The 20,326-nt window shown below is 40.8% G+C and overlaps 1 protein-coding gene across 3 annotated transcripts in view; it reads left to right on the top strand.

Moving 5' to 3' along the window:
• ITPRID1 (ITPR interacting domain containing 1) overlaps positions 1-20,326 on the top strand; it is a 103,947-nt gene that overhangs the window by 21,335 nt on the left and 62,286 nt on the right. For all 3 annotated transcript variants that reach the window (XM_019726210.3, XM_088797667.1, XM_019726208.3), the window contains exons 2-6: positions 1,645-1,826; positions 4,075-4,123; positions 4,454-4,497; positions 17,137-17,188; positions 19,436-19,522. In XM_019726210.3, coding sequence (XP_019581769.3) covers positions 1,667-1,826; positions 4,075-4,123; positions 4,454-4,497; positions 17,137-17,188; positions 19,436-19,522 — 392 coding nt within the window. In that variant the 5' untranslated portion in view covers positions 1,645-1,666. The remainder of the gene's footprint in view (positions 1-1,644; positions 1,827-4,074; positions 4,124-4,453; positions 4,498-17,136; positions 17,189-19,435; positions 19,523-20,326) is intronic.

The raw sequence follows: 20,326 nt of genomic DNA, 5'->3' as shown, positions 1-20,326 counted from the left end.
ATTTACATTTCCCACGAATGATGGAATTTTACTAGATAAAGTATATATGGAGACTCTTCCTGCCAGTTGCCCCTAGAATGTTCACCTATACTTAGAATATTCAGATGTTTACAATGAATTTGAATAACTCGACCTGTTGAAATGCTGGTTAGAAATGATGGTCCATGTGTCCTGTGATCAGGGGTTATGCATAAGTTTAGGGATGCGAGACATGCTGCTAAAGGGGGTGTTTGACTATTTTGTCATCTCTCTAAGCTTGAAGGATAAACTACCGTGTTGCCTCAAAAGTAAGACCTAGCCGGCCCATCAGCTCTGTGTCTTTTGGAGCAAAAATTAATATATTTTAATATAATATAAGGTAATATAAGAGCTGGTCTTATTTTAATATAATATAAAACTGGGTCTTATATACTCTACTATACCATACCATACTATACTATAGTAGAATACCGTGTTTGATACTAATTTTTGCTCCAAAAGACACATTAGAGCTGATTATCTGGCTAGGTCTTATTTTCAGGGAAACGGGGTAATGTCAATTTAAGTAGATGACATAGAAAGAATTTAGTTAGAAAGTGTGATTTTGAACCCTAGCTTTGCTACTTTGGTTTTGTACACACTTATTGAGCACCTACTATGTGCTGAGAATTCAGTCATATACTGGAGACATATCGATGAGTAAGAGGGAGGCCCTTGTTCTCAACGTGCTGATAGTCTGGGGAGTTTACACGATTTACGCAGCTGCTCTAAGTGTCTGTCTCCTTCCCTTATTCTTTGAGCCTCATAAGGATGTTAATAAATGTCAAATGAGATAATGAGGGCAGCCTTTATTTCTTGTGCCACTTGCAAAATATAGTTATCAATATTCTAATAGTCCCAAACCACCCTATAGGGTAGATGGTACAGCTTCATAGTCATGGGAACAGAGCCAGGGTTTAAATCCTCGTTGCTATGCAGCCTTGGGGTTGCAGCTTAACCCCTTTGTTCTTCAATTTACTGCAAAATTGTGACATTTAGATTTACTTCCTTTATTGACAATTAGATAAATAAGGCTGTATAGAATTCAGCATGGAATCGAGCTCATAATATGTACTCCACTAAGGCTGACAGCTATTAAAATTCAGTACAATTCATCCCACCTGTAAAAAATTAAGCGAATGCAAAGAGGTTATATTAATTCACACAAGGCCACACAGTAAGTTGCAGAGGTGAGACTCAGCCAGTTTGATCTATTGCCAAAGCCCTCATTTTTTAAATGTATTCTGCGTCTCTAAAAATATTTTTATAGAGACTGTTGGATAAATTTGAAGGGTACCTATTACGTTAATCAGTGCTTTTAAACTTCCTCCTTGTCTGGGTGTATCCAGTAGTCTAATTTCTTTACTCTCTGTTCACATCCCAGACCACTGTAGTGCAGATGTGGCCTGGTGACGGGTGAGGCCACATTAGTCCCTGGTCTCCAGCTGCCTCTCCATTTCACTGCATTGAAACAGGGAACTCGGCTTGGGTGGGTGAGCCAGGCTCCCAAAGATTGTGAGCCTGGATCTGCTCATTACGCTGTGAGCATTCTGGCCTTCTCTCTCTCACTGAGCCATGCACGGAAGCTGAGCTCACTGTGTCTGATTTGTGTGTGTTTTAAATTAGTGTGCTGAATTATTCTCTTACGATGGCGGAGAAGTCACATGGATCTGACAACCCTCAAGGAAGCCAGGAAAAGAGCAGGAGAGACATCCTGAGGTCCACCAAGAAGGCATGGGCTCCCTTGGATGTGCCGTTGCCTCCTGGCTCTGAGGACGAAAGCCAGAGTCTCACCATCCACACGCTGGGTGAGAATGGGCCCTCAGGGCTGTCTGAAACTGTGCTGCTTCGGGTGCTGAGGGATGTGGGGGCTTTGGGCTGGGGGCACATGATTTTGGAACAAGGACTTGGCTTTGAACATAGCAGTGCTCCTGGCATGATGCCAGAAACGTCTATGAAATGGGCATTTGTTTTATTCTTTTGGAAGTCCAATAGTTTTTATTGTATATATTTTTGGCAATTACAGTTGACACTCAATATTATATTAGTTTCAGGTGAACAGCATAGGGCTTCAACATTTATATAACTTACAAAGTGATCACCCCAACAAGTCTAATACCCACCTGACACTATACATAATTATAATATTCGTGATCACATTCCCCTGTGCTGTCTTTTACATCCCCATGACTATTTTGTAACTACCAATTTATATTTCTTAATCCCTTCTTCTTTTTCAACCAGCCCTCCAGCCTCCCTCCCATCTGGCAACCATCAGTTTGTTCTCTGTATCTATGAGTCTGTGTTCATTTATTTTGTTTTTTAGATTCCACATATAAGTGAAATTACATGGTAGTTGTCTTTCTCTGTCTGACTTCATTCAGCATCTTACTCTCTAGGTCCATCCATATTGTCACTGAGTGGTAAGATCATTCTTTTTTCATGGCCGAGTAATAGTCCATTGTATATACGTACCATCTCTTCTTTATCCAGTGGTCTACTGATAGTCACTTGGGTTGCTTCCATATCTTAGCTATTGTAAATAGTGCTGCAGTGAACATTGGGGTTCCTACATCTTTTTGAATTAGTGTTTTGGATTTCTTCGGCTAAACACCCAGAAGTAGAATTGCTGGGTCATAAAGTAATTCTATTTTTAATTTTTTGAAGAAACTCCATGTTGCTTTCCATAGTGGTTGCACCAATTTGGAATTCCATTAACAGTGCACGAGGGTTCCCTTTTCTCCACATCCTCACCAACACTTGTTGTTTGTTGATTTATTGATGATAGCCATTCTGACAGGTGTGAAGGGATATCTCATTGTGGTTTTAATTTGCACTTGTCTGATGATTAGTGACATTGAGCATCTTTTCATTTATCTACTGGCCATCTGTATGTCCTCTTTGGAGAAATGTCTATTCAGGTCCTCTGCTCAAATGGCACTTCTGACTTCCCCTGCAGACACTCGAAACACAGAGCTTCTTGATGGAAACAGACCAACTCAAGAATGAGCTCTGCTTCCTTTCCCCTCCAGCATCCCTTCATCCTTAGTCTCCCAGGACACCACAGCTTTGCGGAGTCCATGCCAGGGACATGAGACTTCCTTCCAGACTTCAAACATTTTATCAAAACGCTCTTATTTGCTGCGTCTTACATGAGGCATCAATAATACTTTAATAGTTTAAAGAATAATAAGTAAGAAAACTTCTCCCTCCACTATCATGTATAATAACTGTTTGATGGTGTTTCTCCTTTGCCCACCATCCCATTCATTTCATCCCTGCACATTACCTCAATTGAAGAATAAATACCTCTTATGTCCACCTGGCCTTTTTGGTTCACCAGATACTCTGTGAGAGGGTAATTCAGGTACCTTATTCTTTGGTAAGATAAAATCAAAGAAAATCAGCCCAGGGTCTCCTGTAGCTAACCAGAATGGAAACAAATATTTAACAGGAAACAAATATTTAACAAGAAATGCAACCTTTACAGCCTCTTGTTTTGACCTGTTGACTCTTTCTTGTGTCCGTGATAAAGACCCACCTTAAAAGACGGGAATTTTTAACACAGGGTGTCTTTGGTAATTCTGCGAGTCCAGTGCAATTTGTCCCTGGAATGAATGCAAATTTGGTTTCTAACCTGGCAGAGAACTCCTTGCAAATAAACATCCCTGGCTAGCTGCTTTAGGGAAATGTCATGATTTAATAGGGAGAAGCTCCAGGGTGATTTACATTCAACAAGAGAAAGACACAAGTCTCATGTGCTTGTTCAACCTTCGCATTCACTCCAGGTAATTTAAAATTCCTCCTGCTCTTTGGTGATTTCTTTTTCTTCCTCTTTACATTTTCTTTAAGTTACAGTCTTTTGGCAAGGTTATACTTCATTCTCAGGAAAGGCTGATTATGGAACACAGGAAGTTTTGCTTTGGGAGAGAAACGAGTATCCTTATAGAAACATGTGACTAAACATGTAGGAAACGGGTTGTGGCTGAATAATGAAGTGGAGTCATTTTAGCTGGTTGTGCTTTGACTGACTGGTCTGTTTCTTCTCAATTGTAGAAGATTTCAAACAAGAAAGTATTCAACAGTGGCTGGACTCTGGATTCTTGTAAGTGTTTCTTTGTGCCCTTCCACATTTCTCTCACAAAGATCCATGGAAATAATGTGGGTGAGCCTGCTGGGGCAAGGTGTGACATGGACACCTAGAGATTTTCCTTTGAACTGGGAGCTTGACAGATTACTCTATTATTGCAAAAGTTATATATTGGTTTGAAAGTACAAAATAGATTACTATTTCAGTCCCCGCCGTTCATTGGTTTCTGAAAGTCTTCTTGTAATAAAGCTTGACTCTGCATTTACTCTTGTCTGATTAAAAAGCAAGTTAGTATAATTTATTTATGCACATCGTCTGATTCACAATACTTTGGTTTCTTTATAGTGTCTCTGCAAATGAAGATTTGCAGCAAGTTACCGACCACGCAGGTAAGACCCAGGAGCAGTTATGCTCTGTGGACCCGAGACGTTAACATGTCTGTGCAAATAAATCTCCTCAATGAGCATAATCAGAGAGTCCTAGAAATAGATCAAATCTCAAAAACCATCCAGCTCAGTCGCTTTGTCTGACAAGAAAGACTGAGGCTCAGAAAGGACAAGGTGTTATCCAGCAGCAGGTCTGGGGCTAGAAACCAGGAGTCTTGCCATATCCTTAGCTCAGACTCAAGCAGAAAACTCACGGGGCTCTATGAAGACGTTCTGCAAGGCTGTAATTATGGAAGTGGAATTGTTTCATTTTTCCTTGCACTGGATTGTAGTTTTATTTCTAAATCTAGTTTTTTTCTATTCTTTGCTCTCAAAATTATATCCTCTTTTTCTAATTATGCATTTGTTCTCAAAAAGAACAAATGACTGAATTCTATAGCAAACAGTACAAGTCTGTATGTCCAAGGCAGAAAATGTATCACACTTGTTACATTGAGGTTTGATAAGACCGTTATAAAAAGAAAAAGAAATATAATTACAAGTGTCACAGTTTCCATCTTCATCAAATAAAATACTGTATTTCCTAGACTCTAAGACCCCTTCATCATAAAATGCACTCACATTTTAAGTGCCACTCAGAAAGGAAAAAACAACAACAACAAGGCTTGGCAATTATAAATGAGAAGCAACGTGGATGCATCCCAATTTCATAGATGTCAAAATGTGAAAAAAGGTGTGTTTTAAAATTGATGAAATGCCACAAATAATCTAGATAAAAATGACATAAATTAGGAGTTTAATGATTAGAGGGAAAAAAATCATTAGTGTAATTGTTACTTACTTGGCTCAGTTTAATTAATATTTCACTTTCTCCACTGCCTTTTAAATTAGGATTGACCAGTTTAAATTCAGATTTTTTTTTAACTTAAAAGTATAGGTATATCACTGAAATTTTCTTATTTGTCAAGGTTGTTTATTTTTTTCTTTCATATAAAAGTTCCACGGTGCTCAACTCTCTGGACATGTTTACCAATAAATTGAATTGAAGTACCTCTGTTCCTAATAGTTCAGACTCAAGGAAAGGCAAGAACTTAAGAAACATAGCCAGCATTTTCTATCCCCCTGACGTTTCATCTTGCCCAGGTCATGGTGGGAGTCCTGGCACGAGTTCTGGGGTTGTCAGGAATGATATTAAAAGCTTCACTTCCCAGAAGTTAAAGACCAATCATGGCCCTTCCTCCCCTGAATCAACTCCATGGCCTGTAAAGGCAGACGTGAGGTGAACACCTGGAGGAAAGGAGGGGTCTGAGAATGGCTCTGAAATCAGCAACGCACGCTTTCAATTTGCCAGGTCCTTTGTCTTCAGCGAGGGTTCTTATAATAATGGAATAGCATCTCACAGGTTTAATTGAGCCTTCACTTTCACAAACCCCTTTCTCATTTATCATAGGGTAAAACTCAGTGGCCTGTGTGGTTGCAGGGCTGGTGTTCATTTGTGCTTTGCAGGTGAAGAATCTGAGCACAGAGTAGTCAATTGCCATGATTTTGGGTCACAGCTGGTTAGTGGTGGGTGGAGGAACTTCAGGCCTGGCACTCTATTCGCCCCTCTGTCATGACGAGATTGAATTTAGGGGAGCCGAGAGCCACACTAGAACGTGTGGAAGCTAGAACACGACCAGGAACTGGGGACCCGAAGGCCGTGGGGAGTGTGGCAGGGAGAAGAACTGTGGTGAAATGAAAAGGAACTGCAGAGGAGGAAGAAAAGCCATCACTGCTGAAGGGGAAATCCTGTGAAAACTCATACAATCATAGTATAAAGGATAGTGACGCATTAGTTTCATAGGGTAGCTGTAACAAATGCCCACGAATGTGGTGGCTGAAAACAGACATTTATTCTGTCCTGGTTCTGAAATCAAAGTGTCAGTAGATCATTCTCTCTCTGGAGGTTCTAGGCAAGAATCCTTCCTTGCCTCTTTCTGGCTTCGTGTGGCTCCCATCCACCCTTGGCCTTCCTAGGCTTGTAGCTGCATCGTTCTATGCTCTGCCTCCATCTTCAAATGACTGTCTTTCCCTTGTGGGTCTTCTCTTCTTCTTATAAGGACACCAGTCATTGGATTTAGGATTTAGGACCCATACTTAATCCAGTATGACCTCACCTTTACCTATGATATCTTTCTAAGACCCTACTTCCAAATAAAGGAGACATTCTGAAGTGAAATTACAGACACAGAAATAAAATTTTGGGGTGATACTATTCAACCCACTCTAAGTGGAAACCATTCTGAGGCTGGTTGCCCTCATTGATCACGTATGAGACATTATACATTGAAGTAGTAACAAGATCCCTCTTACAGGTCACCCAGTATGTCCCATAGGAAGCAGTCTAGTGAGCCTCCAGACCTGGGACTGTGCCCCAAATAAAATGAGGAGGTGGAATAAGCCTTCAGTGGTCCTGTTGCTGATTCCTCCTGAGCTCTGAGATGGCCAAGGTAGGGTCTTGGCCTTTTATGGGGATTCTTTGGCTTTCATGCTGCTCTATGGCTACCTAAAGTCTCATTTTTACCAAAACTGGAATCTGACTGGCCTGTTTTCCATGCTGTTCCCCACCGTTATGCTAAGTAAAGCCCCTAACTATTAGCACTTCAGGAGAACTGGGGGGGAATGAAATTAGTGTTTATCAAAGGCACACAGGCTAGTACTTTCCATGTATTGTCTCATTTACCTGAACCATCTTCTAAGGTAGGTATTACCATTATTAACTTTTACCACGAAGAAAAAGAAAGGTAAATCACTTCCCCAAGGTAGCCAGTTAGTAGGTAAGGGAGTTGAGATTTAAACTTGCGTCTGTCTGACTCTATGGACACGTGGCCTCTCTAGAGACCACATCGAAAGGTTCTTGAAATTTAGTCTCATCAAAAATGTCCATGAGCATGTTTTGTCCACACCAAATGGTCCTTAAATATTTGATCCTGTCAATAAGGCCCACACTTAGAAAAGTGTCCCTGGGTTCAAATAGTCCATAACATTTCTTTATACTTTTGGCTTCCAGGATTAGTACATAGAAAATATTGTCATGTCTTATTGGTCCAATAATGGTGTCGAGGCTGTATTGCCAATAATAACACTTCTTGCTTTGGTAGCCTTGCTGGTCATGGCACATGGAGTGAGGTGGATGGGTCAGAGTTTGGACCTTGCAGAAGAGCAGGATTTACATTAACTGTGCATGTTTGGGACAGAAGCAAATATCAAGGGCCTTGTGGCACAATGTCTTTGTGAACTTCGGACATGACCAAATGTCTGCTAATCTAGAGGACTAGTCTAATGTACTCTCTGTGTTGTTCATGGGACCCCCTCAGAGGAAAGCCCACATCAGCATCCCTGCTAGAAAAGTGAAAGCCTGGACAATATGGGAGAGTTCACTGGCATTTACTTCTCTCTAGAGATCTTCTGACTCTTGTGCACCAGCCTTCAGAGCTACGGCACCGTCCTCTTGAATTTAATTTTTTTGAAGTGGGATAACACTAACTTTTTTATGTCAAGCAAGTGTCTATAGAAATGCAAAATAGCCATGTCTGTATCTCAAGTAATTTCCTTGGAAAGCCAAAGAAGCCATTGTACCTCAATTCCAGGAATTATAAACTTTGAGAAACTAAATTCTTAGAAAGCTGACGTGACTGAGAAACGAGTGCCTAATAGTAGGGAAATTCTCTGGTTATTGTGTTTTATTCTGAGCCTCACTAGGTTTCTGATTTCCATACATTTCAGTCTCAAAAGTAGTAATAATACTGATTATAATTAGTAATTATATATCAAGTGCCTATTGCATATATAAATATTATTGCAAAGTAGTCCTCAAACAAAACAGTGCAGTGACAGTTTAAGCTCATTAAATAATAAAGAAACAGAGACTCAGATGGAGACATGATTTGAATTGCAGTCTATTTGATTTCAAAGTTCAGGCTCTTTGTACCAGAAACTAGTATATACCTCTAATGATTGCACACTGGTATAAGTCCACTGTCATTAATTTTATCACTAGCTTTTCCTTCTTTCTGGAAGCCAAAGTTGACAGAAAGAGATGCTTTCTAAATTTAAGATTTTGACATTGAAGCATACTTCAAAAGCTATTCCATTTAAACCTGAAGTACATAAAGAAGATTTAAAAAGTATTAATTAAAAACAAATTTTAAAGAAAAAGGTACAAAGCTGTTATGAAATTAACCTCCAAGTAACTCCTGTTACTCAAATTTGCCTCAGGTCTCACCAGTCTGTGGGTACAAATTAAGTTATAATAAGTCAGTACCCCAACTTGGATGTCTCATTGCCTCCACCTTGGTGACACGGTCTACTGCACCCTTTCCCCTAAAGTATTTTTGGGAGTCATCAGGGGATGCTCACATGTTTTCATGAGTGAGTCAACTTTCGCTGTCACTGCTGCTCCTCCAATAGCATCCCTCAGGCATCACCTTACAGATGGTTCGTGTTTCATCACTTCCTGACCATTGGTCCTTCTGCTCCTCTGGATACTGCCCTCATTGTCTCTGAGTTCTTAAGGTGCTATATTTCTTGCAGAATTTTCAGAAACTCTCATTTCCATTATACTTCATGTAGGAATCTAGGGAGCATTACTGGTGTTCTGTGTCACACAAAACTCATGACGGAAATCATCTTTTAGCTTCTTCCTGCAGCCCATATCTCTCCGTAAGCCTTAGACTTAGACTGGAGACTGGACACCAAACTTGCTATCAACTCCATTTCCTTGCCCATAAGCACACAAAACTTCTGACAGAGGACAGGGCAGACCAGTGAGAGACCATCCTTTGTGAAGTACTTTAGTGAGTCTTTCACCAGTCTTCCCTGTCTTCTGACAAATATTAGAGCATCTTAGCTGAGTGGTCTGATAGTCTTGTTGTTAGGTATCTCCAGAGCATCATCTGTTTGGGGTACATAGATGACTTACAGGGAAGAGCTCCATGGGCAGCCTTCAGTTTCTTATCCTTTCTAAGAATCACCACCGCTGCACTTAGTGGTCACCAAACTGCAGCAGCAAATGAGCTTGAGTCTTGGTTTGGACTCAGTGAAGATCTGCAGAGCTACCTATAACCACAAACACAATTGGATGTTCAGAGCCTCTTTGGGGTCAATCGTGCTAAATGGTCCATGGTCAGCTGCTGGCTCATCCTTAACCTCAGCTTCCATATGAAAGCTGTGCATAAAAAAGCCTGGAGAGAAGAGCTGGTTTGTGGCAACCCAGTTCCCACCCCTGGAAAATAAATTGAACCTCAGCACTGTCTGACTCTGATAGTGTGTCATCATGATGCTGCAAGGACAGCCATACCCCCCTAATGCATGTATCAACGTCAAGTTCATATAATGGGCACTTGTTTGACAAGACATCTGAGCATAACTGTGAGTGGAAACACTAGAACTGACCCCTCCAGCAGAAAGACAGTGCCTGTTAAAGATCAGCTTGGTGCCACTGATTACTTGATGGGTGGTTAATTCATTTTTCCATTTTAATATCTAGTTATTTCTTTTTCAATCCCCAAGGAAGTCCCTGACGAGTAAACTTACCTCTTCCCAGGAAGAATTTATTAAACAATAAGAACTTACGAAATCAAATTCTGAATGTTGTGGTGTCTATTATAAGAAAAGGTCAAAGTAAATCCAACTAAACCTACTAGATGTTCCCTTAATGCTTCTCAAAAGAAAATATTCAGAGCAAAGAACTGTGTTAGGCGGAGGGAACAAAGATGTGGAATATATGGCCCCTGCTCCCAAGAATGTACTGACTTTGCAGGACCATTACAGTCTGAATGTATCCTATACCGATTTTCTAAAAGACACTGTAGTTTTATCCTCTCTCATTCAATCCCTATTTCTTTCTCTTTCTTCATCCAATTCCTCCCGTCTTAAAGTCTGTTCTGTTCCATTCACCTCTTGCCCTTCTTTTGAGTCCCGGCTCAAGTCCCATATTCTCTATAAGGCCCTTCCTGACATCTGCGAGACACAATCTCTCTTCTAAACATCAGTCGCATCCATTATGGGTTCTATCCATGTGGCACTTGGTCTGTGCTGCCCCAGATTGTTAGGGGTTTGATTGACCTCACCAACAAAACTATAAATGCCACTGAGGCAAGAATCTTCTCTAACACACCCGATTTCCCCAAAGCCAATCAACAAACAGATCTAGTAAAACTAGACTAGTAAAACTGGTCTATCATGAAGAGGATGTAGTCAGATTTGGAAATCTTCAAAGAAGAGGTGAGACTTGAGCTTGTCAATCACAGACAGATACGGTTTTTAAAAAACAAAGAAGCAGAGCAAGACACTGTCACTTAGTGGAAGCCATGGGGGTTTGAACAAAGGCATAGAATGAGAAGGAAATGATGTGGGCAGGAACACATACAGAAAAGGTGGTCAGACTAGAGAAATGGCTTCATGCGAGAGAGCCGAGGTAGACATTTTTCTGTTAAATAGGGTGTTTGATGTCAGGTTATAAATGCCCCAGAATCCAGGGAGAGGGAATCACACTTGATGTCTTAGGACAGGGGTGGCGAAGAAGTGTCCTCTCGGGTCCAGTCAAAGGCTAGGTAGCTGTAGCCAGGATCTGTGTTGAGTAGAGTTCTGAAGCCATGTCTTGGTTCACCTAAACAGAGGGTCTCAGGTGCTAAGTGATAGCTGCCATAGGCGCAGTGCTGTGGATTTGGGGCAGACCCATTACACATTTGCCATCTCTATTGTAGTGAGTTGAGAATGGTTTCTGAGCAGAGAAACGACAGATTCCAGTGTTTATCCTGGCCGTGGGAGGAAGGTGCATACCTCGGGAAGAAGCTGTTGTGACCACAGGCTTGTGGTGATGGATGCTTGGGGTGGGTGCCAGCAGTGGAACGGAGAGGAGGAGTCAACACATCTGGAAAATAAATAGATATGTGCGTGAAGAAGAACAAAGCATTACAATCGGCTTTCAGGTTTTGAGCATGAGTGTCAGGGAAAATGAAGGGTCTCTGTTTTTGTAAGAATATAGACTAATAATTTGTCAAATGAGACAAACCCTGCCAACTGCCTCTTCTAAATGTCTTGGTCATGCAGGAGTTAAATACACAGAAAGCTGCAGAATGCTATTATTTTAGAGCCCTGTGAAAATGTAATTTGATTAGTCTATTGGACGGTATTCCAAAGAACCAAATGTCTTCCATGAATCAGTCAGAAATGCTTAGGAAAACCGAAATAAAAAATGCTTTCTAAGCCAATAAAGGTGCTAATTAGTGCCTTCTGCATGTCTCACTACATCTTCTCCAGCAATACATTTTGCAGGGTTAAGTGCGGTGTCTGCTGCTTCAGATGGCAGGAGTCCACCTAACAGTAGGGAGGGTGGCTGGAGACTCAAGTCTCTAAAAGGGAATCAGAACTGGCATTTTAACCCATGCAATGGGACACACTGAGTAGAGCAGAGAACATTTTTTTCTGGCTTTAATTCTCTTCCAAATCAACTCTTACAAAACTTAGAAAGTAAAATCTGTGGGTTTTTTTTTTTTAATTTTAATTTTTTCAATTACAGTTGACATTCAATATTATATTAGTTTCAAGTGCACGGCATAGTGAGTGGTTAGACATTTATATAACTTATGGAGTGATCCCTCCAATAAGTCTGATACCACCTGGCACTATACATAGATATTACAATATTATTGACTATATTCCCTATGCTGCACTTTACACCCCCGTGACTATTTTGTAACTACCAATTTGTACTTCTTAATCCCTTCACCTTTTTCACCCTGCCCCCCAACCCCTTTCCCTCTGGCAACCATCAAAATGTTCTCTATGTCTATGAGTTTGTTTCTGTTCCATTTGTTCATTTATTTTGTTTTTCAGATTCCACGTATATGTGAAATCATATGGTATTTGTCTTTCTTTGTCTAATTTATTTCACTTACCCTCTAGGTCCATCCATGTTGTTGCAAATGGCAAGATTCCACTGTTTTTTATGCCTAAGTAATTGTATATATGGACCACATCTTCTTTATCCAGTTGTCTATTGATGGACATTTAGGTTGCTTCCATATCTTGATGATTGTAAATAACTCTGCAATGAACATGAGTAAAATCTGGTTTTAAAAACCTAAGAAGCGTATCTAGGAAGGGGGAAAAAGGTAGAGAAAATATCAAAACCAAGCACCCAGAGAAGCGAGTGAGTGAGGAATTAAGAAGGCCCTAAGAAATAGGGGGCTTTATGTGGCAGGTACATCGGTAAGGGTCCCCACTTCTACCTGGGGCAGCCTCAAGCCTGGCACCTGCAGAAGCTTGAGAAACCCAGGGTAACAGGAGCAGTTTGCCTGTCCCATTGCGGCATTCCCTACGGGTCAAATCCTTGCTCCGATCAGAGGAAGCAGACTCCAGTGCTTCCAGGAGCCCTGCAGGTAACTGCTAATGAACCAAGCAGGCAGGACAGAGAAAGGAGAGTATTGCAGAGTGTGTTGCCTCCGACAGATTGCTGCCCTGAACGGGCTTGGACCAGTGTTGCTGGACTTTCTGAGGTTTTAAGGAAATTCTAGGAATCCCAGTTCCAGTGAGAACTGCAACACTAGCTTGGGCCTCTCAGTTCAGGTTCATTATTGAAAACAGGCAAAGGGAAGCAAGGACTTGACCCTGGCAAGCCATCCTCAGGCTCTAGGAAGTTTACCTTACAAATTGGCAAAGTGGGAAAACAAAAACAAACAAACAAAAAAAACAGGAAAAACCTCCAACAGGCAAGGAGTAGTCATTTCACGTTGCCCTGTGCAAGACTCTCAATTGCCAGGGTCTAAGTGTTGGACAAGCCAATTGTTACTTCTGCAATAAACAGGAAGTGAACACAGGGTAACCCTGAACTAACACACCCCCTTAGTCTCCCAGGACATAGGGAGCCCACAAATGCCAAAAATAAATCAAGCTGAATTAATTTTTAATAATTTTATTACAATTTTAAAACCAGGCTTATCTTGTGAATTTGAAAAACATTATATTGATTTTCCCTGGTTGGTTTTCTCCAGAATCTAAGCTTGGCAGCAGAGAAGACTATGTGTCTGAATGCATTAGATAGAGACAGACATTTGTGTCATTTTAAACAAGATCGAGAAGAAAGAGTATAAGAAGTCTAACAAAGGATATCAAAGCTTTGTCAGTGCATCAGTGATGGTGAGATTCAAGTAAGGGGATTCAAATACCCTGACTGTCCCCTAATTGTCAGTGATGGGCCTTATGGGCGGGGAGAAAGATGGAAGGCAAGAAGGCCCTTTCCTCAGCTGGTGTGAAAACTGCATAAGGCTTTCATATGTGTCATCAAACCAGAAAACTGCTCCCTTTGTGACCCGGGGGGGGGGTCCCTTTTGTACGTTCCCTGCAAAACATGTTGCTCTTAGGGGTTTCTTTTCCTCTTTGGGACTCCCCTTGGTTTCCTGGAAACCAGATTGCTCCTAAATATCGATGGCATGGCTGTGGGCTGTGGTCCATGGAGTGAAGCTACTAGATCTGCACGGGCACTAAAATCCCATGAAGACGCCCTGGGTGGAAGCTTACAAATTTTTCTGGATGACTAGATTTTCTTCCGGGCTAGGGTTTTTGAAAACGCAGCAAGGCTGAGCTAACTCTTGTCATCAATATCTGAAAATGGATCATTTCCTCTCTGACAGCTTGAGCAATTTACTGTGGCCACAGTGCCAGACCCCTGGCCTGAATCTACGCATTCATTCACATGTTCTAGGAAGTCCAGAGCAACAGCAGATAACCAGGAAAGACTGAGGCAGTGACAAGAGTGGCAGTGCTGGCAGAACATGCAGCCAAAAGTCCCAGAGCCGCAGGATGTTGTAGAAGACAAGAGGTGCTCAGAAATGCCAGAATTCTCTGGATGAGCTAACCAGGCACAAATGGAGCCTGCCTTTGTAAGAAACAGGAAAAAAAAATTGCTTAGAATGATAAATACTGGTTTTACTTTCCATTTTGGGCAATTTATTAATTTATTATGGCATCAAGCCATTATAATATGACGGTCAAAAATTATATTGTGCTTGCCTCTATAACATGGTTAATAAAATGACAAATAGGCTTTCTCTCATGTAACAACTTCAATCAATTGGCAGCGGCTTTATGGTTTGAGAAGCTCTGAGACTGAGTTAAGTTCAGTGAGTAAGAGTGCTGCAATGGATTAGTAATGCCTGCCTAGGTGAGAGATTTGGTCCTGAACAAATGATATTTTTTCAAACTTGGAATATTTTTTAAGATTTAGTCGTTCCTGAATCTTGTAGGTGCCTCACAGTGTGAAAAAAGAGCTAAATGGGAGAACATTGTCAAAACAGCTCCCTTTTTATCTATTTAAATTATTAGAATTTTGCAAACGAATTTCTCTGCTAAAACCCAACGTTTTAAAACCACTGACATACGGGCAAAAAAGACTGGAGTTTTGGTTCTAAGTTCATTTCAAACTTGGTACACAGGTTTGAGTCAGATATTTTAGCTCACACAATATTTGTCACCAGATGTCACATAGGACATTTGAGAAATGTCACATTTGCGTCATAATAATGATTATTCGCCTTAATTGTCCGTCCTTGGCGGTGGCTCCCAGAGTGTTTTATGAAGCAGTTATGCATTTTCTTCAAGTTGGCATTTTGTCAAGTTTAGACATGTGCCCTGAAATCAATGGTTTTCTCAAAAACACACTCATTAAGTTTATTCTAAACAAAGGATGGCAAATAAGCTTCATCTCATTCAATCAGTTGTGAGTGGCTTTCCTGACGATTCTGAGAGCCTATCTCGGCTCTGTGAGACAGTGATGTAATTGATTAGTGATGTCTGCTCTGAGAGTGGGATTGGGAGGGGTAGCACAGAGGCCGTTTATACCTCAACTCTCTTTTTAAACCTTTATCATAGATTCATGTTTCTTTACCCTATATGACTCTTGTGGTGACAGAGTTCCATCTGTTTTGTAGGGCAGACATTTATTGTATCTGTACTCTGACTACCTCTTTAAGTTGTAGTTGTGTAATCTGGGCTTAGATAAGCGCCCAGTAATATAATTTTAGTAGTATATGTCAGTAATATACCTCTGGTCTTTACTTTTCTTCACTAGCATTCCTTTTCCATTCAGCCAGGACACTGAGCCTTTGAAGTAACAGCTGAAAACAGTAGGTATTCTTATCTCCACCCCAAAAATGTGGCATTCAGAAAGAACTTCACAGATACTTGGAGGAGATCTAGCCCCCTTCCCAGATAAGAAGTTTGGCTCCAGACTGAGGGGCCTTAATTATTTTCAGCCTTCTTTTGTATGTTTCAATCATTCAGGCTTGTTTTTCCAAAATTTCTCCCAACCTGTATTATCTTTCTTATGGTGAAAAAGTTACATTTTCATAGAAGTGCAGATGACACTTCCCAGTTTTATACATGTCACACATTTGCACCTAGGAGAACCACAGTTGAGAGGACATGAGAAGACTGGTGAACCTTCTGAGGAACTTGCCCATATTCTGGACATTTGCTTCCGCAGATATCTGCGCAATGATACGTCATGACAGATTCTGAATACCGCTACGGCCCCTGAACGGGCCTCTGACATTCAGTATTTAGCTCTTCTATTATGGCCTCAGCACCACTCACCAGGCAAATGGACTTTCAACATTATCTGTCTCGCATTTACTTGTTTGCTCAAAAACGTTTTACGGTTTTCCATGTCCTGACACATACCCATCAACTCCTCTTTCTGGCTTTCAAATAAGTTATGAGACATTCTGTTGGCACTATGGCATTTTGAAAAAAAACGACACCAACCAACAAAAATAAGCTGTGGCATCCTACAGGCCATGGGAAATTTATTTAATCTCTCTGAGCCTCAGTTTCCTTTCTATTACGTACGGATTAACAATACCCATTTCACGGATTTGTTGTGAGAAATAAAAGAGATTGCACGTGACAGGCTTAGCACATAGGCTCACACAAAACTAACGCTCAATAAATAGTAATTATTATGGCTATAATCAATAATAAAGGTAATCATAATGGATCTGCTACTTTTGACTGTGTGGTCATGAGCTCATTACTCAACTTCTGTTGAGTCTCATTTTTCTTATCATAAAAATAAGGATAGGTCCTAAATTATAAGGTTGTCATAAGAAGATGTTAGATAAACACTGGGTCTTTCCTGTATTCTTCTTGGATGTCCCCTTGCTTCTCATCCTTATGTGCCATGAGAGGGAATTCCAAAATGCCCTCTGATCTAATGGGCCCTGCCCTGGCTCTGTGTTTAGCACTTGCTATCAATACTCTTTGATCATGGGAACATCTCTTTTCCAACCATCCAGTTCTCCTCATTCTTAAAAATCCAAGACAAGTACTGCTCTCTCCATGAAACCTTTGCTGACTGCTTCATTGGCCACTGGCTTCCCTTTTCACTTGAGCAAATTCCACCCTTCTTCAAGTGCTTGTGTCACACTTTAGCCATTAACTACATTCTGTCCTGTTCGCCACAGAGAAGCCTTGTATCTCAGGCCTACACAATCACAGATACGGCATGTAATCCCATGTTGGTTCATTTGAGGAGGCAAAAATCTTTCATGAGATAAAAGGAAATTAAGTTCATCTCCCCCCTACCCCCTTTTTTTCTTGCAGTTTTTTTCCATGAGCAAGGAATGGTTCAAATGACTGTGCAGGACTACAAGAGGTAGGTGGCAGAATCAGTGTCACTTCACGTTGATATTTTACAGCCACATCTTCCATAAATGAAATGGAAGCGAGGAAGTTTCTTAATAACAATGTGGATCTTGGGATCTTGTCACTGATTAGGCCACAGTGCCCAGTAACCTTGAGAGAAATAGTTTCTTTAAATGTCGTAAAGGAGTTAGCAAATTAAATCAATAAATGCTGATTTGGGAGGGGGGATTTAATTAAAACCTATGCATATATGGCACTCTACCATAATTCAACTGTTCATAAAACAGTTACATCCATATTTTAACCATCGTGCTATTTGTTAGAAAATAATACATGTAATTTTCAATGTTAGGTAGAAAGCAGCGAGCGTCTCTTAATTTGAGGACAGAATAGATCTCAGAGTGGCCACAAAGGGCAGTGTCCATGACACCTGAGAACTTAATAGAATTGCAGATTTTAGAGCCCCACCTCTCCAGCAAATTCTGGAGGTGGGGTTCAGAAGTCTGTGGTTTTTGCAAGGCCTTGAGATGATGCTAAGTCACACACTAGTTGGAGAACCGCTGAAGTAGACCGTGAGCTTTTTGAGGCTGGGAACTCTGCTTCCCCTGCTTCAGCCATTCCTGCATTTTTAGGACAATTCCAACTAGTTGAAAACCAAATATTCATTCAATACTGTATCCGTCCGACTCCTACCAACTCACACTAAAAGTGCTACGTTGTCATAGTTTTTCCCTCTTAATGGAGTAGTTGTTTTCTGCTACTCACAGAATCACAGAGCCATAAGGGACCATGGAAAGCTCTCAGGCAACTATCTCATTTTGGTGAAGAGGAAAATGAGAGCCAAGGTTTGTCACTGACTAGTGCTCCCATGGCTTATTCAGAACCACGACTACTGGATCCCAGACCGGACAATTTTGGGTAGCTCTGCTGAACGTTACAAAATAAGGTGTGACCCTCAAACGCTAGGTGAAACAGAAATAATGGCAGGCCTACTACAAACTGGGGGGAGACAATAAATGAAAAGTTATCTTCTGCCTGTCTTCAAGCTCCCAGCAAGTCAAGTGTCATTTATTTATTTACTAACTTATTTGTTTTTCAATTACAGTTGACATTCAATGTCATATAGTTTCAAGTGTACAGCATGGTGGTTTGACATTTATATGACTTAGAGAGTGATCCCTGCCTCCAGTAAATCTAGCACCCATCTGACACTATACGTAGTTATTACAATATTGTTGGCTATATTCCTAGGCTGTACTTTACATCCCCATGCCTGTTTTGTAGCTACCAGTTTGTACTTCTTAATCCCTTTCCCTTTTCACCTAGCCTCCCAACCCCCCACCACCACCCACCCATCTGGCAACCATCAGTTTGTTCTCTGTATCTATTTTAAAACAGAGTCTTTATTATTCAGAAACATGCACTTTCTTGGCCTTAATACTGAAAGCAATTGAATAAAGAGGCAGAACCCAGCTATTCTTACTAGTAGTGGATAGAACTAAGGTCACTTCAGCTGCCCATGTAGAATAACTTGGTCTCATTGGGAAAACTGATATCTACACTCTATTCTTTGATAAATGCCAATTTTATGCCAACTGGCTGTTATACTTGATGAGGTCAGATGCAGCTATGTTATATCTGAAGTATATAAAGGTGAACTATTTTATAACAGGGTTCCATTCTGTTTGGAAAAGCTTTCAAATGACTTGCAAAGCAGGCGTCTTTGGCTAGAGTGACACTGGTCTTTGTGGTCACAAAGGAGTTTGCTACTGTTGGGTATGGTTGGCCACCGGAGCCTGGAGACAGCGCTTTGAGGTTGTTAACTGTAGGCTCTGTAACCCTTCACCATTATGAGAATTAGGTCAGTCACTTCAGGGGCTGCTCCTGTCCCTCTTTCATCCCATAATTTAACTTCTTCCTGAAAGTCAAGGCCTAGCAAAGATGTGTTCCTGAAAGGTTCCCCAATGATTCGCCATCTGTCAAAAGTGAGACATTCTGTCACCTTCTTAATGAGCTCTAGCAGGCACCTAACACTTAAATTCTCACACCTTCTGTGACACAACACTCCTGAAAAGAGGATCAGCCCCTCTGCTGTATGCTCTCCCTTCTTCAAAGGGGCGGCCATTACGGGATGATTAGGAAGGAAGAGGAAAGGCAAATGTTTACTCTGGAAAGCAAGATGCACAACGACCTCCCAGGGGACTGTCTAAACCAACACCTTTCATCCTTGGTCTCTCCCCCACTCCCCCCACTGCAGGTCTCTGCACCAGTTTTCAGAAGCTCATACCCTACCCAGAGGGACCAGTTTCAACTCTTGCTATTCTGCTGCAAGTGTACCACAATGGTATGTGATTTCCAGGCACTTTGCACCCAGGAAAATCATTCCATGTAACAGTGGAGTTCATGAAATTACAAGCAGGCACTTGAGAAATACGTGTTGAATGGGTGATGAGAGAAAGAATGAAGGATTTCTAAACTCCAACTTGCAAGAATAGTAGAAAAGAGTCAGTGAAATTGGAAACAGGCTCAATATCTGTCAGTGGGGAAATGGCCCAATAAATGATTGACTCCTCATTTTATGGAATTATATACAATGACAAAAAGGAATAGGTAAATATGTACTCACTATGATCTTCTAGTCATATTTTTAGGGAAAAAACAAGATGCTGAAAGATGCGTAGACTATGTTATTATTTTTAAAGCAAACATGTGAAAACTATAGAGCATGTATGTAACTACCTAGAAAAATGTCTGTAAAGATACATACAAATTTAGCAGGAATGGGGTTAGAATTGGTGGAGGTAATGGCCAAGGAGACAGAGAGAAAGCCTATGTGTAATATAATTTTTTTAACAAGGTGAGCTTATTTTATGTTGTGGTGACTAGAAAAAGTGGCTTTTGGTTAAGAGAACTGTTAATGGATAAAATATCCACATTTCCTTCCAAAATTAAATATAACTGAAAAATAGCTGATGGTACTGAAAATATGTTTAATGACAAATCAATCAATAATTGCATTCTTGGCCGTGAGGCTGTGATAATTTGGAAGGCAGATCTATACCTTTATTCCTTTTTGTGCTTTGGGTACCTAGCATGATACATGTTCAATAAATATTGTATAAATGGATAGTATACAAATTTGTACAAT

Source organism: Rhinolophus sinicus, chromosome 4, assembly GCF_057876585.1.
Source record: "Rhinolophus sinicus isolate RSI-liver-muscle chromosome 4, RSI-T2T, whole genome shotgun sequence".
NCBI classification, from domain to species: Eukaryota; Metazoa; Chordata; class Mammalia; order Chiroptera; family Rhinolophidae; genus Rhinolophus; species Rhinolophus sinicus.
This window is presented reverse-complemented; position numbering and strand designations above follow the sequence as displayed.